The sequence below is a fragment of the Bison bison genome, unplaced genomic scaffold, assembly GCF_000754665.1.
Source record: "Bison bison bison isolate TAMUID 2011002044 unplaced genomic scaffold, Bison_UMD1.0 scf7180017864065, whole genome shotgun sequence".
NCBI lineage: Eukaryota > Metazoa > Chordata > Mammalia > Artiodactyla > Bovidae > Bison > Bison bison.
In genome coordinates, this window is record NW_011494637.1 from 1,646,382 (window position 1) to 1,673,186 (window position 26,805).

General features: G+C 39.9%; 1 protein-coding gene across 2 annotated transcripts in view; it reads left to right on the plus strand.

The window, feature by feature from the left end:
- The window catches only part of PACRG (PARK2 co-regulated), a 531,307-nt gene that overhangs the window by 250,074 nt on the left and 254,428 nt on the right, over positions 1-26,805 (plus strand). For both annotated transcript variants that reach the window (XM_010836738.1, XM_010836739.1), the window contains exon 3: positions 16,858-17,029. In XM_010836738.1, the coding sequence (XP_010835040.1) occupies positions 16,858-17,029 (172 nt within the window). The remainder of the gene's footprint in view (positions 1-16,857; positions 17,030-26,805) is intronic.

Genomic DNA, 26,805 nt, shown 5'->3' on the forward strand with positions numbered 1-26,805 from the left:
GGAACCAGCCCCATATTACCCCTTTATCCTTCCCACAGATGTTCAGGTGGACTCGTAGGTGATCTCATGGGGTCCTTGGGCATGGGCCTCCATCCTTTTATCTGCTTTGGAAATTGCCATGGTTGGAACTGGCCCTTGGGCCATGCTTTTGGCATGAATAATGCCTGATGGCTGCTTCCGAAGCTTAGCTGCCGGCTGGATCTCCGAGTTCAACTCATCAACGTTAGTGTTAGTTGCTCAGTTGTGTCCGACTCTGTGCGACCCTCTGGACTGCAGCCTGCCAGGCTCCTCTCTCCATGGTCGGATTCTCCAGGCAGGAATACTGGAGTGGGTTGCCATTCCCTTATGCCAGGGGATCTTCCCGACCCAGGAATCGAACCTGCGTCTCTTGTGTCTCCTGCCTTGGCAGGCGGGTTCTTTACCACTAGCTCCACCTGGGAAGCCCTCAGCTCATAAGGGTGCCGCCAGAATTCAGCTGAGTCTGCCTGCCTGTCTCGGTCTTGCAGCCATCACCCCCAGTCTCTGCTGCGACTTGAAACTTCCCTGGGCCATGCCCTGACAGAACAAGCAAACCAGCAAGGCAAGCACAATCCTCTACCAACATACATCACTAGGATGCCCCTCAACCCCCTCTCAGTGTTTACCGCACACCCATAAGCGCGCACGCACACACAGACACACTCACACACACACAGACACACTCACACACACACGCACACTCAGTTCTCCATCCTTGGTGGGGGCTTCTGGGACTCTAATGCTGACCCCTTGCTCTCCACCACCCCCTCCTCCACCCCTCCTGCCACCCTTGGGTGCGGGGAACTTCCCTCTTCCCCACACCCGTCAGAAAGGCAACAGACGATCTAGTTCATGTTCTCAAATAGGTAAATGTTTGGGTATACACTCTGAATAATTACTCGTGTAATTATAATATGTGTCTACTGCTGTTCCAGGGGAGCTCGGTGATAATAATAATGATTAACATGTACCTGGCGCTCTTCTAGATGATTTGCATGAATGAACTAATGTATTATTTACAAGGCATTTGAAGCCTAGACCAGTGTAATCCCTGCTTTAATGAGGGCACTGAGATGGCTTGCCCAAGGACAGACGAGTAAATTACCAGCAGAAGCAGGAGCAGAAGCAGGACTGAGGCTCCAAAATCTACTTACCTAGGCTCCAAAATAATCTTCACTACTTTCACGCGGACAGGACGCAGCCCTCATAGGTTTGCATAAAATATAAATAAACATGAAAATGAAAAAGTACCACAGACACGCAGTAAGGTAGAACGCGTTCAGCGAAGAGTAAGATACATGACGTAACTGGAACTCAGGTTGTGAGAGCGAAATGTCAGGGCACGAAGCTCAGAAGGGAGTCTGGGGCCAGACCCCAAAGGGCTGAGTTCACCGCGGTGAAGAGATTAGGATGTACCCTGCACACACCTGGTGAAGGACAGCTTGAAGACAAGTGACATGGACAATGTATTTTTAGAAAGGAGCGTCTGGCAGCACTTTGACGAATGAACAAGGGACAAGCGAGACTGGTATCGGGCAATCATTTGAGAATCTGCTTGTTGATGAATTCTTTCAGCAAAGGTGAGGTGGTCTATACACCAGCAGTTAATATGAAATATTACAGATCAAAAAAAAAAAAAATGGATTGAACATGGCATCCGGGGCTCACAAGTTAGGGCGCATGACCAAATGTGGACAAGTATACAAGCTTAATAAATACCCTAGTAGAAGCATATACAAAATACTCCGGTGCTGCAAACTCTTAATTCTTTGTCCTGGAGAGGACATGAAAGGTTCTCTGACCTGGGTGCCAAGCCAAGTTCCGTGGAAGCTAGAAACGCTTGGAACACGGTTAACATTCCTTTAAGTCTGACAATAAAACTGTGGATCCCATGCACCCGATATACCACAATTTCTTAATAAAAATTAAATATTTTGTGGATTTGCAAACTAGGTATCTTAGCTGACCATGATTGTTGTAAACTGAAAAGGGTCTTCGTGGACTTTGCTTTAGAGTGTTGTTTTTACTCCCAGATGAAAAATCATCCCTGTATTCTGTTGATTTTAAGACTCAGAGGAAACGGGAGATATTAGGCATCAACTGTGAACAAATACAGACCTTGTCCTCAGGGAGCATAGAGATATCTCTGCAGAAACCTTGTTGCAGAGGAAACACGATGGCATAACAGTAGCTACATAAATGGCCTTGTAAAAGCAACCAGTTCAGGTAAGTGACTCAGTTGGGTCTGACTCTTTGTGATCCCATGGACTGCAGCACGCCACGCTTCCCTGTCCTTCACCATCTCCCAGAGTTTGCTCAAACTCATGTCTGTCGAGTCAGTGATGCCATCCAACCATCTCATCCTGTGTCATCCCCTTCTCTTCCTGCCTTCAAGTAACAATAGGCAATAAGCAGAGTCTAGAGAACCCAGGAATAGAGAGAATAGGTGGAGAAAGGAATTTAGAGATAGAAAGAACAGAATTGCAAAGAACATTCTAAACAGCAGTGCTTGATCTTCTCTGAAGACACTGTCTTCACAGATGTTGGAAGGCAGAGTTCACTGTAGGAAGAGAGATACCAGCTCCCCAAATTGTATAATGAGAAGAACGAAAATGAGCCTTTCACTCCGCGTGGTTTTAAATTTTCTCTGTAACCTTCGCTGAGTTAAAGGAAATGCTCTTTATACCACACACTAAGAAGTTCAGTCTTTCTCACAGCAAAGAAAACATAGTAACATTTTTAGAGCTCTGTTTGGATACTGTGATTTAAGATGTTTGTTTCCAGAATTAGGGCCCCCTTGTACAGAGTGTGTATTTCCCCAGTGTCACTGGTATACAACTGTGAAATGTCAAAATAACTTGACTGTCACTATCACATCTGCTATAAAAGATGGACACTTAGGTGTGTGGCCTAAGGTTATACTCTGAAGCAGAGATTCAACGAGGCAGGTAGTATTTTTTCATTAAAAATTTGGCAAAGGTTTCAGCCGACAAATACGAAATCGGGAAGTTTATGTACTGGTATTTTATATATGTCTTTTGCAGTCTTCCTGTGCGGTGGTGTACATGTTTGCATTCATATGTTATTATGAATATTAGTGTCTTGATAGCAAAGACAGAATTTTCAGCACTGTAAGTTTTTATCCCCTAGATTCATTCTTATACTACTCAAACCCAGAAGGATGGTGTCATTTTCTCTAAAGATACTCTGACCCACTTGAAAGTCCCCCGAATCGCTGGCAGACGTTGATGTGTGCCCGGCTTTAACCTGCGAGCTCTCTGGGCTCAGTGTTCTGTGTCCTTCACAAATGACTTCTGTTCTTCAATCACTTTGAACAAAATGACAGCAGAACCAGAATAGTTTAGGGAAATGTTGGCATACCCAAAAGATATTTTTTTCCCCTTGGAGATCAAACCAGTCCAACCTAAAGGAAATCAGTCCTGAATATTCATTGGAAGGACTGATGCTGAAGCTGAAGTTCCAATACTTTGGCCACCTGCTTGGAAGAGCCAACTCACTGGAAAAGACTCTGATGCTGGGAGGAATTGGGGGCAGGAGGAGAAGGGGACGACAGAGGATGAGATGGCTGGATGGCATCACCGACTCAATGGATGTGAGTTTGAGCAAGCTCTGGGAATTGGTGATGGACAGGGAAGCCTGGCGAGCTGCAGTCCGTGGGGTCGCAAAGAGCTGGACAAGACTGAGTGACCAAACGGCAATGGCATCTCAGTTAGTTATGATAAACCTGGGGATGGGGTTTCTCTTTACAAATAGTGAAGAAAACCCCAGAGAAGGCCAGTAAAGTCACATTTTTAAAGTGATGGAACTCGCCTCATACGAGTACTGGATTTGGACGCAGATGTGCCTGATTCCAGCTCCACGCTGCTCTCCATGAACGGAGTGTGTCATTACTTTACCCTTTCAATAAACGGTTAATATTAAAATATAAATCAAAGGAAATAAGTAGTATTTTTTCTGAACACACTTTCATTTTTTTTTCCTACTCACTAACTCCAACGTTCAGCCCAACACTCTTAGCTAGTTCAGTGATTCAGTAGATGTTTGTTACTTTTTTTTTAGGTGAAATTTAAGAAATATAAGAACTTCTGAGTATAAAGAACCTTAATATATTTGTAACTTATCCCTGAAGATTATATACATAGCAAAATTATCTGCTGATGTAAGAGACAGCCAATACTGCTATCATAGTAATTTCTTCTTAAAGCTGCTTCACAGCATTAACTTCACCTAAATTAATCCTTTCCGGAGCTCTTTAATTCTCCTTACTTGGTTGAGTGTATTAAGGTTCATAGTAAATTATCTAATCATGGAGAGTTTTTGTAAAATGATTCGATACTCTACGATTGACACCAATGGTAAAAGCCACAAATAATCTGTTTCTAACTCTGTCTCAATTCCTAAGACTGTGCCAGGACTTTCAAGGCGTTTCATATACTGCTTGCTTTTCCCAAAATATAATTATTCCCTCTCTACATCTGATAAAAAATTATGCTATTTTTACCATTATACAGAAATGTGATAAATGAATCTTTGAAGATGTATCTGAAGGTGTATTTTAATATATATTTTGCTTGTTTTTAATCTACCCTCCTGATGTTAAAAAAAAAAGCTGTTTGAAAAAATTTAGGAGGTGCGTTTAACTGGGAATTTTTTTTTTTCATTTATTCCACTTCAGAGCATCACTCATTGACTGCTGCAGTTAGGAACACACAAGTCCTGGATAATAAAGGTTAAGTGTGCATAAATTCGAGATCTGCTTACAACTGACCTTTAGCTGTCTTGTTAGCATTTCTGACAGAAACTTGAAATAAGGTTATTCCATAAAATAATTTGATTCTCCAGTCCCAAGTCCAGATTTGTTATTCAGTAATTATTATATTAATAATATCTTCCAGCTAGATAAAACCTTCAGTATTTGTAATAAACAGCAAGCCATCAAGATAGTGAAAATGTGACAGGTCAATGGAAAGAAATATTGGGTTTGGATTCTCACTCTGTCCCTGCTCAGAATGTGGTCCCAAAAGGTCACTGAGCCTCTCAAATCTTCCGCTTCTCACCTTAAGAATAGAAAACTTGCCTTGAGTTTAGGTGTCAAACTTGTAGATTAACTTGAACATAAGTCACCACTGTCGTAAGTTTGTCTGTTCACCCACGAGTATAGTCAGTGTATTCATTTGTTCATGGAAGACCATTCCTGTTTTCCATTTACACTTGTCAGTAATCTTTTGTAATCGTCTCCATAAAGTCTTATGGGCTGTTAGTTTTATTACTCTGCTTGTGCGCTAAGTCATTTCAGTTGTGTCCAACTCTTTTCGACCCTGTAGACTGTATCCTCTGTCCATGGGATTCTCCAGGCAAGAATACTGGCATGGGTTGCCATTTCCTCCTCCAGGGGATCTTCCCAACCCAGGGATCAAACTCGAGTCTCTTACGTCTCCTGCATTGGCAGGTGTTACCTTGAAGGGTTTATTTGCTTCATTTCTTGCTCTTGTGAACATTAAAAATACATACATTTTAATGGCATATAGGGATACGACTATTTTTAGTTTGCTGATCTTTTATGAGGCAATTTTTCTGAACTCTCTTACTAATTATACTTGCTTGTAGATTCTCTGGGTATACTATGTGGATAAGCATAACATCCTCAAACAACGAGAACTTTTTTCCCCACCAGTCTTTATATGTATTTTATTTTCAGCATTAGCTTGAATTTCCAGGACAATGCTGAATAGTGATGATGTTTAACAATCTTGTTTCTTTTCTAAGGGATTCAGTGGACTTTTCCATAATTTAAATATTCCTAAAGTTTCACCATAAAGTAGGATATTTGCTGTAGGTTTTTCCTACAGGGTTTTTATTTTTTATTTTTACTGCAGTAAAATAGTGTTTTTATTTTTTAATGAATGATTTTATCAAGTGTTTTATCTGCATCCATTAAAATGATCTTATTTTTCATCCTTTAAAAATTTAAACATGATGTTGAAATATTCTGATGTTATTGTAACACAGCCAGTTTGGTCATACTTTTTAACATGCTATTGAATTCAATTTGCCTGTTGTTTTATTTTTGATTCAGTGAGATTAGACTGTAGCTATTTGATTCTAGTGGCAAGGTTATGATGGCCTCATATAGTGAGCTGTGTAGTTTTCCTTTATTCTTTATTCTCTAAAGGAGTCTGTATAAATGGGCATTTTTCTGTTCTTTTAAGGTTAAGTAGTCTCATTGTAATTCAATTCTTAACATGCTGTTATTTCTATAAGGCTTTTTCCCTTTGATCTATGAGTAATTTAAAAGTGTAAATCTCCAAATATATGGAAGTTAAAAGCTTGGCTGTCTTTTAGTTAATGATTTGTTATTTAATTTTCTTCAAAAAATTTAACACATCACTTTTCACTTTCATTTATTGGAGAAGGAAATGGCAACCCACTCCAGTGTTCTTGCCTGGAGAATCCCAGGGACGGAGGAGCCTGGTGGGCTGCCGTCTGTGGGGTCGCACAGAGTCGGACACGACTGAAGCGACTTAGCAGCAGCAGCAGCAGCAGCAACATAGGTATTTCGGAATTTCTTGAGACTTACTTTATGGCTTAGTGTTCATTTAGTTTTCTAAACTGTCTCAAGTGTGCTTAGTCACTCAGTCCTGTCCAGCTGTTTGTGACCCCATGGACTACACAGTCCACGGAATTCTCCAGGCCAGAATACTGGAGTGGGTAGCTGTTCCCTTCTGCAGGGGATGTTCCCAACCCAGGGATTGAACCCAGGTCTCCCGCACTGCAGGCAGATTCTTTACCAGCTGAGCCACAAGGGAAGCCCGTGCTTGTAAAGAATGTGTTTTATCTAATTATTGAAGGCAAGTTTTTATATTATATATCCTTTAAGTAAACCTGTGTCTAAAATTTATGGTCTAAACTTCATATTGAAAAGTAAATTATGATAACAGAAAAACAGAAAAGGAAAGGTAATAACAGGGGAACCTTGACATATTAAAATCTATTAAACAATTGTGATAATTAAAATAATATTGGTTCATGAATAAAAATTAAAAAAAGATCAGTGCAATAGAATAGAAAGTCAAGAAGTAAATAAATATGGTGGAACAACTAGGTGGCCACTGGAAAAAAGTTGCCACTGGAAGCATACTTCACACCATACCAAGAAAAGTTACAAATGCTTTGATGACTTAAATATAAGGGAAAAAAATCATAAAGTACTATAAACAATTATAAATTATCTTTTCTAATTGTTTCTATTCTTTCTGCTACGGAATGGAGGAAAACTTTTCTAATGATGACTCAAACTTCAGAATCCATAAAAAAATTAATAAATTCTAAAACAAAAAAGTCTTCAAAAAATTGAAACTCCTATCATACATAAAGGATAAATCCCCATAATATAAACGAGCTCCTAAAGAAAAAGTTCAATGTAAGCTTTAAAAAAAAAATGGCCAAGAATGTGAAAGTACAATTCACATAAAATGACATAAAAATGATTTTCAAAAATATCTTTAAAATGTGATTATTCTCACAGTAGAAGAAATACAGGTTAAAATAACAGAAAAATAACATTTACCTATTTGTTGTTGTTATTCAGTCACTAAATCATGTCTGACTCTTTGCAACCCCATGAACTGCAGCATGCCAGGGTTCCCTGTCCTTCACTATCTCCCCGAGTTTGCTCAAACTCATGTCAGTTGATTTGCTGATGCCATCCAACCATCTCATTGTCTGTCACCCCCTTCTCCTGCTGCCCTCAATCTTTCCCAGCATCAGGGGCTTTTCCAGTGAGTTGGTTCTTCTCATCAGGTGGCCAAAGTATTGGAGCTTCAGCTTCAGCATCAGTCCTTCCAATGAATCTTTAGGACTGATTTCCTTTAGAATGGACTGGTTGGATCTCCTTGCAGTCCAAGGGACTCTCAAGAGTCTTCTCCAACACCACAGTTCAAAAGCATCAATTCTTCAGCACTCAACCTTCTTTATTTTGCCTATAATATTGTCAAAAATCAAAGTTTGTTGACTTTCTCTTTGGATAGGCAATGAAGAAACAGGGAATATAATTTAGTATCATCAAAATACATAAATACTGCAAATACAGCTTCTCCTCCAGGAATCTCTCCCGTATCACACTCGTTATATGTTTTACTGTACCTTTATTTTCCATCTTTTTCTGACATTATATTTTGAGTATACGTCTTATAAACAAATTTGTAGCTGAAGTATATTTTCCCTCTCTTTAGAATCTTTTAACTAGAGAATGTAATCTGTTTACATTTACTATGATTATTTATCTACTTGGATTCATCCCACATATTTTCTTCTCTTCATGTTTTCTCGTGGAGGCAGCTGGGATGTTCAGTCAGCCTTCTGTAATGTTAATAGAGCTTTATGCTCAAGCTGAAACTCCAGTACTTTGGCCACCTCATGTGAAGAGTTGACTCATTGGAAAAGACCCTGATGCTGGGAGGGATTGGGGGCAGGAGGAGAAGGGGACGCCAGAGGATGAGATGGCTGGATGGCATCACTGACTCGATGGACGTGAGTCTGAGTGAACTCCGGGAGTTGGTGATGGACAGGGAGGCCTGGCGTGCTGCGATTCATGGGGTCGCAAAGAGTCGGACACGACTGAGTGACTGAACTGAACTGAACTGATGTTCTTGCTTTTGAAAGTTAATTTTATTTCTATTCTTTCCATGTGTATCTTTGCACTTTAATATGCTGAATTAAGTCTAAGGTTAATCATTTTATCCTCATCCCTGTCAATGCAAAGGCCTTACTCTGAGGCAGGTCACTTTTCTCTCATCATCTTTATTTCTCCCTCCTAGTGTCTGCAGATCCACCTTTAAATCTCTGTAATTAATGATTTTTGTATTTTTATAGTCAGTGTTTATTTAGTCTTGTCAGTGTTTTTTAAAAATGTACACTATTATCTCTTCCATCTCTTCTTTGTCCTCAGTTCACTCCAGTGTTTAATAAATTCTATCCTTTGGTTGAAGGGATAACCCTTGGGTTAAAATAACAGCAACAACAAAATCCAAACAAACAACAACAAACCTTTCGGTCTGTGTCTTGGCCAAATACATTTAATTTGGTTTTATTTTTAAATGGTGATTTAGCTGAGTACTGTGTTCAAGATTAACAATTACTGAAACCTTTCAGCACATTGAAGCGTTCTTACTCTGCCTCTTGGCTTCTATTTCATTAGTAAGACATGTAAGTTAAGTCTAATTTCGGTCCTTTATCTATGATCTGCCTTTTTTTACCCTGCCTCCTGGCCTCTATTTTATTAGTTAGACTTGTAATTTAAGTCTAATTTCAGTCCTTTATCTATAATCTGCCTTTTGTTTCTAGGTGCTTTTAAATCTTTTCCTTGACTTTGGAGTTTTATAGTTTTTATCAAAAAGGTGTCTAGACATGCATGTTCCATCTGAAAATTCACACTTTTATTTGACTTTGAATGAGTCTCCACCATTATGGCTCCAAACCCCCCTTTCTCCATACTCCATCCTCTGAAGTCCCATGAGTCAAATGTGGGAGCATCTTGAGTTGGGATTTATCTGTACCTTTTCCATTGCCTCACCCCTGTGCTAATTCTGTGTTGGCCCCTCAGTTCTGTGATCCAGACCCCTATTCTCTTTTAATCTGGAACCAGTCTATTCTTCAAACTGCTATTGAATTTTAAGGTTAATGATAGTATATATTTTCTGTTAAGCAAATATTAACACTTCCGCAATTTGCTTTTATCTGAGCCCAGAAGTTTCCTTTCCATGGTCTGAAAACATTTTTTTCCCCCTTAATTCCTTGACTTCTTTGGTTAATTCCTTAATTCCTTTGGGTTTCTGTTTCTCAAGTGAAGTTTTTCCCAGCAAGAGCTTTTTCAAACATTAAACTTCTTATTTCCACAAATTTGTGCAAAGAGTTTCTGGTCCGCTTTTCACAAGTGAGACAGCACTTAAAGGGTTCCAGTGAGTGCAGGAGTTTCAGCCTAACTCCCTTCTCTTGCCAAATGCTCTCTTTTCCTAACTCTTGAGATTTTAAAAGCTCATTCTCAGTCTTATGATGTGATCTGTGTCTGATACAACCTAGGGTCGGACACTATCATCTCTGTGACTCTGGTTTTTGTCTTTAGCATCTGAGGGTTTCCTAACTTCAACTTCAAATACAACACATTTTGGGTTTTTTTTAGACTTTATAACAGTGTAGGGATCCACATTATCCATCCTGTGTGAAATTTCCTTTTTAACACTACAGAACATTTTTCACGTTAAAAGTCTTACTTTTTTAATCATGTACTAATACAGGATTTTAGCTATATATTTGGTATCATTGAGAAAATATAGTGAAAGCATTAGTCACTCAGCTGTCTCTGACTCTTTGTGACCCCATGGACTGTAGACTGCCAACTCCTCCATCCGTGGGATTCTCCAGGCAGGAATAGTGGAGTGGTTGCCATTGCTTTCTCCAGGAGATCTTCCCAACCCAGAGATCGAACCCAGCTTCTGCATTGCAGGCGGATTCTTTACCATCTGAGCCACCAGGGGTTCTTCGTCACAAACACATCCACACACATTTGAAAAAGAGAAGTGCATCTGAGTTTGAAATATGTTATGTCTATCATCTGTGTTAGTTGCTCAGTCATGTCCAACTCTTTGTGACCCCATGGACTGTAGCCCGCCTGGCCCCTCTGTCCATGGGATTCTCCAGGCAAGAAGACTGGAGTGGGTTGCCATTTACTTCTCCAATATCGTCTGTAAACAATGCTTATTTGTAAGATCTCTTGTAGCAGTTTAACAGTTGCCTTTAGGCTTGAAAATAGTAAGGTAAATCTTTATGTTAGAAATGTCATAAGAAGTCTAGATGAGGTCATAATACATTAATAGATAAGTACACCTTTTCAGATTTTTGTGATTCTAAGCAAGATTCTCGGTTATTACCATAGGACTCGTAATAACAGATACTATTAATGATACTTCATTTGCTAATTGAAGCAAGGGTATGGAAAGTGTAAGAGTAAGTTTTTGAGTTTTTTTTTTTAAATGAGACTCATGACCTCATTGGTTTTCTGATCTTTCAGTGCAGCATTACTTCCTTGCATATTTGTTATGAAGATAAAAAAGAAAAGCATATTTGATAGCAGAGGTGAAGTTAGAATTGTAGTGCTTTTGACTAAAGGTCACTGTAAGATTTAGGGATCAACTTGTAGGTTCTATGTGATCTTTAAAAAGTTATAAAACATGAATTTAAAAGAGAGAAATTCTGTGAGTAAAATACTTGATATTTCTAGACTTAATATCCAAGCTGTCACCAATCAATATTTTACCATGAAATTTTATCTGATATGTTCAAAACAGCCCTTGTTCTTTGTCTCATTTCAAACAGCTTTCTTTGAATTCTAGAGTTCTTGAATAAACTTTGAAGAAAAATTCCCAAATTTTATAGTAGTTTGAAAGTTACTATTTTTACAGTAATAGTAAAGAAACATAAATTATAATTTATCTGTTATGAAGAAGTTATCTTAAAAGAAAACTAATTTATATAACTGAAAAAGGTTTACTGCTTCATGAATGGTAAAAATTATCTTTTGTAAGTTTAAATGAATAAAAGAAGCCAGCAATTTAAAAGACCTCTAAAGGATAGTAGTTGTCATGTGGCAAATATACATGCAAAGATATATAAGAGATCTACTAATTTATGTCTAGTTTGTTTTAATCTTGCATTATTCTCAATATCTAGATATTTTAGAAAGAAGATCTTGTGTTGTTCCAACATATTAATTATAGAGCCACATTAATATGTTTGTTTCTGATGATACTGTGAAAAACAGAAACTTTTCCTTCTAAAGTTTTAAAGGTAAACAGAACAGCATATCATTAAACCCTAAATGATTTCTAGTGAAATGAGAAGCAGAGAGAACCCTGTGCTGATTGTCTATTAAAATACTCACAAAGTTGCTGAAATAGAAATAATCGCTGCAGTCTTAATGGAGGAAACCTGGCATTTTATTTGTAGGATACCTAAGGGTATAGAAATGTACGTGCTTCCTCGCGTCACAGGGTCAGCGGTCGACACCAGCACCTCTGTGCACTCTGCCGTGGTTCCCACCCTCAGCTCCAGATATAGTCATTCATCATCTAGCCTTTGTTCCGCAGCTGAGTATGCTTCTCAAAGAGTTAACCCAGAGGACAGATTGAAAAGGTCAGAATTAAAATTCAAACACTTGCTTACTGAGTATTCACCTATTATGTGCCAAACACCCTTCTAGGCAATGACAAGCCCCCCACACAACGGAACTTAAGAAACTGCGATGAATAAATGATAAAAGCCACACAAAAAAATCAAGCAGAGCAGTAGGCAGTGGTAAGAGGGCCTCGGTGAACTGAAATCTGGATGAAAGGGAGTGGTCAGCGACTGAGAGGTCTGGAAAGGAAGGGAAGGGTGCATTCAGAGAGTGTCTCTAGGAAGAAGGAGAGGGGAAAGAAAGGCACCATCTGTCCAGGGAACAGAGCTGCAGAAGGGCGGTGTGGAGGGACGGGAACAACCGGTCAGGGAGGCCCTGGCGGCGCCTCGGTCAGGACTACAGCAGGTCAAGACCCACATGTGCAGAGAAAGGAAGCAGGAAGGAAAAGCCCAAAGAGAAGATTAATTAGAGGCTGTTGCAGTAATCCAGGTAAGGAAGGTTGGTGGCTTAGGCTAAGCGGGTAGTAAATAAAACAGTGGAGAAGTGAGTGAACTAAGCATCTGTTTGGAGATAGAATCAATCTACCTTCTGATGGATTGGATGCAGAATTTGAAGGAAGGAAATCAAGGATGAACCCCAGTGATAAGGGCACGCTGTCAGGAGGCCTGGAGAAGGCATCGTCACGAGATCAACTGTGCCATGCTGATGAGAGCCGCAAAGGGACCGGAGCACTGGGCAGAGTGAAGGTCACCAGGGACCTGGGTAAAAGTAAGAGCAGCGAAGCCGTAGGGAAGTGGGTTGAAGCGAGAAGGAGAGTAAAGAAGCACAGACACCTTTATTGTGGAAAACAGTGTGACGGTTGTGTGGTAATGAGAAGGAACTCTTCAGATAAAAAGAAAAATACAGTACAGCCAAGTCAGATACATCATTTCAAACCAAAAGAAATACACAGAGTTCCTGATTGCAAATGGAATGTAAGAATGTTTCCTAAGGCCTAGGCCAAATTCATCGACTGCAACAATGTTCTAATGATAAAGAAGAAACCTTAGAAGATATGTAAACAGGAAAGAAAGTTATGTGTAAAAAATCACCCTGTGGCAAGTAGCAACATGTCTAGAGTTTTAAGAAGTTTCCATCTTCAAAACAGGATGGCAAGTTGTTATTGCATTATTAAGACAATAGATCTTAGTGAAATAGACAGGCCAAATAATTGATAAACAGGCCAGAAGAAGAACTTCCAAGAGGAGAATTTCTGATATGAAGGTACTGCTGGGATCAATGTGCTCAAAGTGAAGTCGCTCAGTCGTGTCCGACTCTTTGCGACCCCAGGGACTGTAGCCCGCCAGGTTCCTCTGTCCATGGGATTTTTCAGGCAAGAATACTAGAGTGGGGTGCCATTGCCTTCTCCAGGGGATGTTCCCGACCCAGGGATCGAACCCGGGTCTCCCACATTGCAGGCAGACTCTGTACCATCCGTGCTAGGAGGAGTTAAAGACGTGGAGATCATCATTTTCTTCCTCAATCTCTCTCAGCCTTTCACTCAGGGTTGCTGTCTTTCAGATGCTCTCTTTTCTTTCCCTATCCCTTCTCCCTTTGCTTTTCTTTCTTTTTTAAAACTTTCGAAATCATGTGCATCTTTGAAATTTGTCATTTGAATATGCAATGTAAAACAGGAGAGGAAAAAAACAAATGCAGCTATGAGGTACTTAGAAAAGATACTCTTAAAATACAGGGAATTCTTCTCATCGCTCTGCTGCAGCTTGATGGTGACTTAAATGGGAAGGAAATCCAAAAAAGAAGGGATACATGTATACGTATGGCGGATTCACTTTGCTGGCGTATTCAGTAGAAACTACACAGCGTGCTGAAGCAACTGGGCTCCAATAAAAAATCTAAATAGAATAAAAATAAAAGCTTATCATCAACCCCCATATATATATAATATATATTTATATATAATGCTACATGTTATATAAGTATAATATCACAGGAGGAAGAAAGTAAAAGGATAGAAAAAGGTATAGTAGATAAACTAGCAATAGCAAAATTATTATTTAATTAGACTAAGACAAACTGCATTAATAATGATAAAGAAGACAGAGACAAGAGGATAAAGGGAGATTATAATAATGCTGAACTTTGATACACAAAGCCCAAGAAGTAGTGTCATGTCCTGCAGCCAGCCTGCTCGCGTTTGGATCCCAGTTCTATCGCTAACTAGCTGCAAACCTTAGGCAAGTTATTAAGCCTCTCTGTGCCTCAGTTTCCTCGTATTGAAAATTGAGATGCCAATCCCACCTACCTCGTACAGCTGTTGGTCCTCCCAGCCAGCTCAGTGGTAAAAAATTGACCCTCAGTGCAGGAGACGTGGGAGACAAGTTCGGTCCCTGGGTCAGGCAGATCCCCTGGAGGAGGAAATGGCTACTCACTCCAGTATTCTTGCCTTGAGAATCCCATGGACGGAGGAGCCTGGAGGGCTACAGTCCAGGGGATCGCAAAGAGTCAGACGTGACTGAGAGACAGAGCATGTTATGAGGATTAAGTGAACTAATACACCTAAGTATTCACAGTAGTGTCTGGTACCATAAAATGACATTTTTATTGGTGCTATTGTTGATGTTGGAGTCGTTGCTCCAAATCATACCAAAAAAAAAAAAAAAATCAACAAAATTCCAAGGAAAAATGGGCATGTCAGTTATCTTAGTAGGGTATTTTTAACTCACTTCAATAAGATAAATACATTTTTTAAATGTTAGAGAAAGCTGTAACATAGATGCAATGAAATATTTATACAGGCTATTTTATGTTTAAAGACATCACACACCAAAATGTAAATAAAACAGTCCATATAACGAAACTACAAAATTGAAAGGAAAAAGTAAGTGAAAAGTAACATTCAGAGATCAAAAATTAAGATGACAGACATTAACCAGACATATTAAAATACAAAGTCTTAGCTCATACTAAAGTACAAAATGTAATGATTTGCTCCTTTATAAGAGATATGTAAAAAGCAACAATGGGGTTTAAAAAGACTTAGCAAAAAATTAAAAAAATATAGTACAGGTGACACATTATAAAATTAGGTTACAAGGTAAAACTGTAGACAACAACACTGTACTTTTTGGAGCTGAATGATGCATTGATTTTTTTTAATTGTGAAAAACAGCACTCTAAAATATTTTCAAATACACAAAAATCCTTGAGAAGTTTAGTATACAAATACAAACTTCATTAACTTTGACTATGAATAAAGCAAATTTTACAATCTTCCAAGCAATACCAAGTAAAATTTACATCTGTATATACCTCCATTTAGGATTTATTTTCCAAGCCCTACTTCCAAAAGGACATGAACATTCAAATCTTGAGTGCTTACTTCCTTGGTTAGCCGGGTAATTCACGAGCAGTCTGGAGACAGACCTCCCACTTGGGAAATTTGAGAACTTTTGATTCACCCAGACTCACAGTAAGCACTCAGAAGTGTGGAGGAGTTATTATCTGTTATTCACACCAGGGGCAGGCAGGATAGACACTCCAGAATTCTGGGCAAGAACTGGAGGCTCTGAAAACTTCCTAATGTAAAAGGGTTTCTCTGAGGTCCTGATGGAATCCTCACTTACTTACAGTGATAATTGGAAGCTGGGTGCTTTCATAAGGACTTGGAAACTGGGGAAATTTGCACCTCTTCGTGGGAACACTGCATCCTTTGCCTGTAGGTGTGTTATACCCACAATCCTAGTCTATTGGCGTCTGTCCATCCGTGATCTCACCACCCCGTCTGTCACCTGCGGTACTAAGTCGGGTCATGGATACGCCACGCAGTAGATCAAAGCTACGCGTGAACGGCTCCCAGCGCACCATCTCTTTTCTCTCTTCTGGAACTTTTGTTCCCGTTCCTTTTGGTGCTTGATACAACTGCAAAGGTCTGGACAGGAGGTCATGTAGACATTATTGAGAGTCAAGTATATAGAGGTGGAAAAGAGATATATCTCTGCCCCCAGAAGAAACAGAGGGGAGATTTGGAATATTTTAATTTCCATGTGTCAGTGGTCTATTTAAGTTCAGCCCCATGTCTGTCTTGCCCATTTTTTCTCGAAGGCCCCCAACATTCTTCTTGACATCCAGCTCCAGGAGACGTCCATGAGATCATATTTTACCCCTCACTTTCATATTTTCCAGGTCCTGAAAAGACATATCTCATAAGATACATTAATGTGCAATTAGATTCTTGTTTTTAGAAATTCAGATGCTAATCTCTTTCTTCTCAGCTGTTTTTTCCCCCCATTTTAAATCTTTTCAGTATATATACCATGAACCCCTTTTCAGTATTGCCTTTGTGCCAAATGGTGAAAAAAAATTAACCTAGGACCCCCCCTCCCCCGCAAAATACTAAAATGCTCCCAATGTAGATGATGATTTTAATCTGGTAAGATTTAAATAGCGATGATTTTAACCTCATTTCTAGATTACAGACAGGGCAGCATACTTCCAGTCATTAGATGAGCTGGTTAAGAAAACCTTCCTGAAGTTCTGACGACCTTACTTCTCCTAAGTTGGTGACAGCTTCTCAGCTGGCCTAGCCACGCTTTGCCTGACTTTTGTTTTCACATGACATTTTTTTTTTTCTTCTCTCTCTCTCCTTTCAGGTAGAAATTGAGAAGCTGGATTACCATCATTATCTGCCTCTGTTTTTTGATGGGCTCTGTGAAATGACATTTCCCTATGAGTTTTTCGCTCGGCAAGGAATCCACGACATGCTGGAACACGGGGGGAACAAGATTCTTCCTGTCATTCCACAGCTCATTATCCCGATAAAAAGTAAGTGAACAGGTGAAAAAAAGTATCACTCAGTTTATATGCTGCCACTTACTGACAACTCGCTAATTAAGCAATAAAACCCAACAGACTGAGGTTTATCCCCAGGTTTTGCAGGAATTTTTATAAACCGACTTTCAGGGCCAGAAACTCCAGATCTCCTAACGTGTCCCATCAGGGCTCCTCAAGTCCCAGTGGCCAGGCCCGGCCCCCGCAGGCCCCTCGGCTGCCGACCTGCCCGACTGCGGATACTCCAGCTTTTGGCAGTGCTGCTGAGTGAAAGCAGGGGTCGGTGCCCCTGAGCAGCTCAGGGGCAGAGGAAAGCCCACCCCTGCCCAGCCAGGGCTGCCCCAGGCATTTCACCCACTGGATCTGGGCCTGGCCGCCCCATGGCACACGGAATGAGCAAGTCCATGCTTCCCCACCCCTAGTTCCACTCACTCGCGGCTCCAGGATGGACCGCTGCCCAGGTTGATGGGCAGGACGCCTGCCTGGTCTCCTGGATACAGGGCACCCCTCACCCCCTCACTGTCTCAGGCGTAAGTCTTGCCATGTGGTTTGACAGAAACAAGAACAAGATAGTTCAGGACAGGGTCGTTTATTTCCCACAGTCTGGATTACTTAATCTGACCCATGGCCACTGTTTTACTGATTTCACTAAAGTGGCATTAGAATTCCCTATTTGGGGGCAGTGCTTCCATCACTGCTTAAATCAAGTCAGCTTAAAAACTTGCTCTCGTGTCTTTCTCTAAGAGATCCGTGACTGACCACTCCCAATTTCCACCAAGACATAGAAAGTGAAGCCAAACAAGAGGGCAGTGCGGCCTGCTGTGGACGCAGTGCGGACGGAAAAACCACTCTCCAAAAGAAAGCGTTAGTCACTCTGTTGCATCTGACTCTTTGCAGCCCCATGGACTATAACCCGCCAGGCTCCTCTGTCCATGGGATTCTTCAGGCAAGAATACTGGAGTGGGTTGCCGTTCCCTTCTCCAGGGGATCTTCCCAGTCCAGGGATTGAATCCAGTCTCCCACATCGCAGGCAGATTCTTTACTGTCTGAGCCAACTTTATTAAAAACCAATTTTCGTTTCCACCCATGCATCAGCTGAGTGAAGGGGCTGATCTTTAAAGGCCTTCTGGAAGGATATATAATCCTGAGTTATATTGAAACCTTTTCCAGAAGTGATTTATTCTTTCCAACAAGTCATGATTTTTAAATATGTTAAATCCTAGTTGAAATGCTTCATCTTCTAAAAATGATGTACCAGTTTCATTGATAAACACAAAAGGCCCAGAACATTCTACCCAGGAACTATCTTGAAAGTACATTATCCTTTTCTCCTGCACCCATCAGAACGGCTGCAATTTCCAAAATCTGTTCTTTTCTTGACAATAAACTGTTCATGTTGGGATCTCTGCCTCCTCAGCAGTCTCCTCCTCGTAGCCCTGATGAAAACGCTGAAGGGCAGAAAGAGAGTTTCTAAGTAATACTTTGATTATACCATTTACAAATAAAACATCCCAAAATAGCATATTGTAGGCCAAGGTGAAAGGATTTTCAATCTTGTTTGATCTAAGTGTTTTGAAAATACTTCAGTGAGTTAAGAGAGAAGCGGTGTGTTCTAAGTACATGGCCACACCCTAGAGGTCATTTACTGATGAGTGAAAACGTGAAGAACGCAGTAAACGCGACCTGTCAGGGAACAGTCACTTTCAGCGGTAGAGAATCCACCTGCCAACACACTCGAGACTCAGGTTCCATCCCTGGGTCGGGAAGATCCCCTCGAGGTGGAAATGGCAACTTGTTCCAGTATTCTTGCCTGGAGAATCCAATGGACAGAGGTGCCCAGCGGACTCACAGTCCATGGGGTTTCAAGCAGTTAGACACAAGTTAGCCACTAAACAACAGCACATAACTATTAATATGCATGGATTTGATCATTCAAGGTTCCAGAAGCAATGAAAATCTATCTCAGGAGATATCCTTGTTTGCCATCCTGGGCTTCTGCTATTACACACTGACCCTGAAATCTCACTCAGCTTGCTTCTTCTCAATTTGTCTGCTTCACTGAAAGGCAGACTTCTCTCAGCAAAGAACAGTGACTAACTATGTAAGGTCACGCACGGTTCCAGCACAGTGTGAAAAGCATTACGTACGTAAGCTATATGTTTCAGGTTGAACTCTGGAAGGAAGCTCGTTGAACCAGAGGAAGGCTGATGCACCTAACTGGCGTAACTTATCACGGCCGTATGTACCTTATTTTCAGACCACACTACTAGGAAGATTTTGACTCATTCCAGGGGCAAAAGTTAACCTTACCACCACCATCAGCTAGAAGTTCTTTAACAGCTTTTCTTGAATTCTAATTCAGAGATAATGAATATTTCTGAAGGCAAAGCAAAATATATAAACTCCCTGTGAAGCTGTAAATGGGATTACCTGCCTATGTATTTCTAGAAACTGGGGTTTATTTCAACTAAATAAAAGGTTGATAATACTGTAAAGAGAAATGGACACATTCAGTGTCTCTACGATTTCTAAAATAGAAAGGGATAAGAAGACATTTCACTGTCTTCTTTTCTCCTTGGCTCAAGACCCCATGTGGGTCAAGTAATAACGGGAACAGTGGACATTCCCTTAATACCTTGCTCCCTTTATGATGCTTTATGGCATCACTATGGGTGTTCCCCTTCCCCTTCCCATTGTCTCTTTTCTACCTTCTTGAGTTATTCTGGGTCAAAAAGTACAAAAAAAATCCCCAGTATAGACTATTCGGTGTTGGCAATGGAGCATTGATTGCTGAAAGCAACATCAAAACGTCATAGGCAAGGATAAAGTGGGAAGGACTCTCTGAGCAATCCAGACTGTGCACTGTAGACTTCCGTACACTCCACCCAGTGAAGAGAACATAAATCCATCCGAATCCAGCAGAGCAATCCCAGGAAGAAGTCACTGGAAACTTTGCCTTGTGAATGCGGAAGGGGATTCCCCTAGCAGCGGGGGACCAGGAAGCTCCAAGACCAACCTGCAGACTCGGGGTTGAGAACTCTCTCTCTTCAACCAAAGCAAGAACAGTAACAATAACCCAGCCGCACGGGGGCCATTCAAAACAAGTTGCTACACACGGGGAAGAAAACATGAATTATCACAGGAAAAAAAACAATACCTCAACAGCATTTTGTCTAGGATCCAGAAGAAACTCGTACAAATATGTTTGACATCCTCAGGATTCAGGAAGATAAGGGAGAAATTCACAAGAGGAGGCCAGACTTACATGAAAATAAGCCAATGCTGAGTGAGAAAAGGAAAACTGAAAACGTTACAGCGGAATCAGCATTCCCCACAGGGTCACGGAAAATCATCACCGCGCAACATGCAGCGGTACGCGCAGACCACCGCCTTGAGAACCACCCTTAGCAAAGACGAGGGTGACGAGCAACGCGAGGAAAGAGTGTAAAGTGGAGAACAGCGGACCCCAGCAGGAGCTCAGAGTTACAGGGCGTCCCCAGGGGGTCGCCAAAACAACAGGAAAAGGGATGGTAGTGACGGGGGATGGAAAGACGCTTTCAGAGATTAAAAAGTGGCCCGTGTTTTGCAGGTAGAAAAGGTTCATTACAAAGAAAAACATCCGGAGAGGGGGGGAAATGGTACACACAAAGAAATAACAATAGCACGGGCTAAGCGATTTTTGTAAGAGTACATTCCAGAGAGCAATGAGAAGTGGAGGAGAAATAACTTATGTGCATTTACTCATCTGAGTAAAAAGGCATGATGTAATAAACTGAATGAAAACTGGTTTTTAAAAAAAGGAGAAGAAGAAGAAGAAGAAGACTGAGGGACTCCATGAACATAATGCCCACCTGTCCTTCATACAGAAGGTAACCGTGGATGTGCTGTAACTCTGAGAGTAAAGCCAAGTTAAGAATCCAAAAATGAGGATGTCACAGTTTGGAAAGCAAGTTGCATTAAGAGTCACTAAATGTAGAGTTAGGTTTAAATAGTTGATGGAAAAGAGTTTCAAAACTGCATGAAATGTCAAATAATTATTTTGTATCTAATGTGGCAACAACAACAACAAAATCCAGAGAATCTGGGTATAAACCTTCAGAGTCAATGGAAAAGATAAAAGTATTTAAAGAGCCTGTTTTAAAAGAAGGAAATTGAGTAGGTAGCAAGGAAGTGCTAAGAGCCAAAAGCACAAAATAAGGTTAAAATGTGAAAGCAAATACATCAGCCATGAAAATTAAATTTCAAATTGGTTTGTGAAAAACAAAATCTGAATATAAGCTCTCTTTACATATGAAAGCAAATAACACTTAAATATTTAAATTAAAAGCTATGTTGGGGGAAAAAGAAGGCAGGAGTAGTTATTTTAATTTTTTTTAGAAAAGTAGAATTTAATGAAAAGTTTCATCTGTGTAAAGAGGATGAATTTACATTGATAAAAATATTCACAATAAAGATGCTGTTGTCATGACCCTCTGGGCTGTGTAATGACATCGTGTTCTGGAAGAACAATCAGCTGCTAGACTGATATTTTGTGCTTCCGGAAAAAGAGCAAACCTCTTGACTGAGAGACAGTAAGAGTCCTTCCTCCATGGCCTGACCTTGGGCCCTAAAATCTATGTACAATCTCTACCAAACCAAGGGGACTGCCTATCTTCTAAAGCACCACTTCCTGGCTTTACTGCTCATATGAATTGTTTTCAGTCCCCAGGATAATGAAGGTTCCATAATCAGTAGATGTGAAGCGGACCTGAGATGCTACATTTCTAACAAGCCCCCAGTTGAGGCTGTTGCTGTGGGGTCAAGGCAAGGCTGTGGGGTCAGGGTTATGCTGGAGCTCCTCAGACCCTGCTGCAAGACTCTGGGCTTGAGAGCAAGTCGGGGAATGAGCTGATAGAAGACAGGTGCATGATCACTTTCTTATATGTAATAAATCTGGAAAACTGCTTCATTCATGATGTGACTAATTAAACATAAAATTTGATTTTTAGACCCTAAAAGTATCTATCAATAGATTAAAATAGGTGGTATATCAGATGAAGTGCTGTGCTGTGCTTAGTCGTTCAGTCATGTCCGACTCTTTGCGACCCCATGGACGGCAGCCTGCCAGGCTCCTCTGTCCATGGGATTCTCCAGGCAAGAATACTGCAGTGGGTTGCCATGCCCTCCTCCAGGCGATATTCCCAGCCCAAGGATTGAACCCAGGTCTCCTGCATTGCAGGCAGATTCTTTACCGTCTGAGCCACCAGGGAAGCCCATCAGATGAAGTACTAAGGAAAAAAAAAAGAAACACTTGTCAATAAGGTAACAACTGTTTAAAAAAAGCCAAAGGAGCATGCAAAAAAATAAATAATAAAATAAGATGACAAAAGGAAAATCAAATAATCCGTGATGATCACAAATACACAGGAGAAATAATCACTTATCACAAGAAAAGAGCTTTGGTTTGAAAACTTCTTGGAGAGAGAGTTCCCACTGTGTGATTGTTCCAACAATATGGTTCTTGTGGGGGCTATCACACATGGAATAATGGTAAGACTTTGCCTTTCTTACCCAAACTTGCCTTCTTTCTTCCTCTAGCCTTTCAATATCGTTTTATACAAGTTTTGTATAAATCAGTAATCAATTGTTTCAGTCTTGTGATAGCATAGTTGCTTTTGAACTATGGTTCTGGAGAAGACTCTTGAGAGCGCTTTGGGACTGCAAGGAGGTCAAACGAGTCAATCCCAAAGGAAATCAACCCTGAATATTTGTTGGAAGGACTGAGGCTGAAGCTGAAGCTTCAAAATTTTGGCCACCTGATGCTAAGAGCCGACTCACTGGAAAAGATACTGATGCTGGGAAAGATTTTAGGCAGGAGGAGAAGGAGGTGGCAGAGGATGAAATGGTTAGATAGCATGACTGACTCAACGGAGATGAATTGGAGCAAACTCTGGGAGACGGTGAAGGACAGGGGAGCCTGGCATGCTCCAGTCATCGGGTCACAAAGAGTTGGACATGACTGAGCGACTGAACAGCAAACACTGCAAATTGCACAATTACTGTGATTCCATTTTTTCTTTCGGCAACTTATTTTCCTTAGCATTGATCATTGCCTCTCATTTTGTTTGCTTGTTTTGCGTATACCCAGGGATCAAACCCTAGTCACTTGCATCTCCTGCCCTGGACTGTGTATTCTTCACCTGTGTACCACCTGAGAAGCCCATATACTTGATATTTTTTTTTTTTTCCCAAATACCTCAGGATCTAGAAAATGAACGTTCTCTTCCCCGTGTTCAGAGCATCAGGCAACTCATCGATTCCCTTTCTGTCCCTGGAGTTACCCCTCGCGCCCTCCCACTTTCTGCCTCTTCTCCTTATTCCTCTTTCCTGTTTGACCTCTTTTTTCCTTAGCTGTTTGCCCTATTTTCTTCCTCGTGTTTTAAAGTGCACATCTTCCAGAAGTTTCCTGTGAGTACGTGAAAGGTGTATATTTTCAGCCCTTGCTTATCGGAAAAGTCTACCATCACACTTACTAGTTTGGCCACACTGAAATAATTTTCATCCAGAATTTTGAGGCCATGTCTCTGCTGCCTCCTGGGTCCTCACACTGCTTTGAAAGTCTTGATTGCCACCTGTTTCCAGCCACTTGTCTGTGGCTCGTTCCGCAGAGTCTCCGAGAGCTTCCTGGCTGTCCTCTTCATCTCTGGTAATGCGAAACTTCACGCTGATAGGCTTTGATGTGGCTGTGTTTTCATTCATTGTCCTGGGAAATTTCGGTTTAGAGACATATGTCTTCCAGCCCTAGAAGCTTTTCATGTATTATTCCTTTAATGACGCTCTCCCTCTATGCTCTCTTACTTCTCTGCTGTAATTCTTGCTACAATGCATTACACCCTGTGGGCTGATTCTCTCATTTTGTTAGCCTTTTGCTCACATTTTCCAACTCTGTCTTAGTTCTACTTCCTGGGGAATTTCCTTGACTGTATCTCCCAGAACTATGATTGAATAATGTGTTAATTATCTAATTTTACCTTATTCTCATTTTTTTTAAATAGTATTTTGTTCCCTTCTTTTATCAGTACATTATGCCCACTCTTTTATTTCTCCATGAATATTTACTACAGATTTGTAGGATTTGGGTGTCTGTGTATTTTTTTTCCTTCCTAACTCATTATATCCTTTTCCCCCTCATTCAGTTACCAATTATCTTCCTTTTTGCTAGCTTTTATGACTTTCCCACTCCTGGATATAGATCAACAGGATGGTGTACTAGTTGTGACTAGCTTCTGTGTAATCAGACTGCCCAGCTTATAAACCTGCCACATATTGCCACATGACCTGAGGCGAGTTGCTTTCCTCCATGTAACACTGTTGCCTCATCTATAAAATGGGGATAACGGTATTCATTTATATTTTCTCTCTAATTTACTGTCAGCCAGTGGTTTCTGTATTTTATGTTTTATGTTATTTTTTAAAGTCTCACCTTATTTCTATTTAACTTCCCAATGCAGTGGATCTTCCAAACCCAGGGATTGAACCCAGGTCTGCCGTATTGCAGGCTGGATTCTTTACCAGCTGAGCCACCAGGGAAGCCCTATTTAAGTTTAGGTTTATACATTTTAAATTTTGTATTGAATTATAGCTGACTCACAATTTTATCTTGGTTTCAGATATACAGCACAGTGATTCAATATTTTTACAGGTTATACTCCTCTTCAAGTTGTTACAAAATATTAGCTTTATTCCCCATGCTGTACAGCATATCCTTGTAGCTTATTTATTTTATACATGTACTCTGTCTCTCTGAATACAACACACCTGTCTTACCCCTCCGCCTCCCTTCTCCCCACTATTAACCACTGGTTTGTTCTCTTTATCTGTGAGTTTGTTTCCACTCTGTTATGTTCACGCTTCTGTTTTATTTTTAGATTCCATGGACAACTGATAACATACAGTACATGTCTATTTCTGACCTGTTTATTTAAGCATAATATCCTCTAGGTCCATTCATGTTTTGGCAAATGTCAGAATTGTATTAGTTTTATGGCTGAATAATATTCGATCATGTATGTATACACCACATCTTCAATGCACTTGGTTTTTCTGGATAGGATTCAAACCATATTATTCAGTCTAGCTACTATAAACCTCACTTCACAGGTGACAAAACTGAGGCATGTGAAATTGAAGAAAAATGTCCATGTCATACAGTTGCAAAATGGTAGACCTGAGGAGTTGAATCCCATCTGGATCTCCTGAGCGTCTTCTCTTCTTCACAAAGCTCAGTGCCGCATCCACCACAACTGACATTTTTTGGACACGTAGAGAATAGTTATAAAAACTAGCCATATCCTATGCTATAAAACAAATCTCAAGAAATAGCAAAGCATGGAAAGCATATGAAGGATGTTATATAACCAAAATGCAATTTATGGTAGAGATCCTTTTTTTTAAAGCAATGACTAAAACATTCCCATATATTTTGAAATTGACATGTACTTTTACATACCCAGTGAGTCAGATAAGAAATTCTAATGAAATTATTAAGTATTCTAACTGCATAATGATGAAAATATCACATAAATTACATATTAAAAACATACAAAATTATTACATTAAAATATTACAAAAAATATATTAAAATATTTAACACATATGAGATAGTAAAATAGGATTAGAAAGAAATATGTAGCTTTAAACATGTTATAAAAAAAGAAAAACAAGGAAAATAGTAAATTAAGTATTCCTCTCAATAAATGACGGGGAGAACAGTAAAAGAAATTCAAAGGAAGAATAAATTATTAGTATAAAAGCACAGTAAAATAAAAATAGGATACAGTCATGTAAGTGAGAGCATTAAAACTAAACATTGATTGGTTTCTTGACCTGATTTATACAATTGATAAACACTTGTAAAAGTTAATAAATAAAAAAGTGAAAAAAAAAGGCAAAAATAGCCAATGTCAGAAATGAAAAAGGGAATGTTATTTAGGTCCTACAGACATTGATAGGATATCTTGATAGTAGATTATAAACAACTTTATCCCTAAAACTTTGAAATTTCAATTAAATGGTTAAGTTTTTGGAATATGTAACTTACCAAAACTGACACTAGAAAAATAAAAAATACGTTAAAGTACATAGGGCAGTATATCAAGTGAAGAAATTAAATTTGTAATTAAAATTCCTCATACAAAGATAATAAAAGGCTTGGTTAGTTGTGCCAAAGACTTAATGAAAAAATAGTTTAAATCTTCCTCAAATTTTCCCAGATGATGAAAATAGAGAATTTAGATTCTATATCCTTTTATGATGCAACATAACTTTCTACCGACAAGGACATTACAAGAAATTACAAGAAGGAATCTTCCATGACAATCTCATTCATAAATATTAATGAAAATTTTCTCAACAAAATTACTAGCAAACTGAATCGATTGATATATAAAAATGATTAGTATCTCATGGCAAACTTGGTTTTATTTCGGAAAGATAAGATTGGCTTAACATTGGTAGAATCAGTTAATGACATTTATATTTGTGTATTAAAGGGTAAAAATCAAGCATCTCAAATGATGGTAAAAAGCACTTGATAAAATTCAACACCCATTTCTATTTTTAAAACAAACTAAGAATAGAAGGTGATCCAACCAGTCCATCCTAAAGGAGACCAGTCCTGGGTGTTCATTGGAAGGACTGATGCTGAGGCTGAAACTCCAGTACTTTGGCCACCTCATGCGAAGAGTTGACTCATTGGAAAAGACTCTGATGCTGGGAGGGATTGGGGGCAG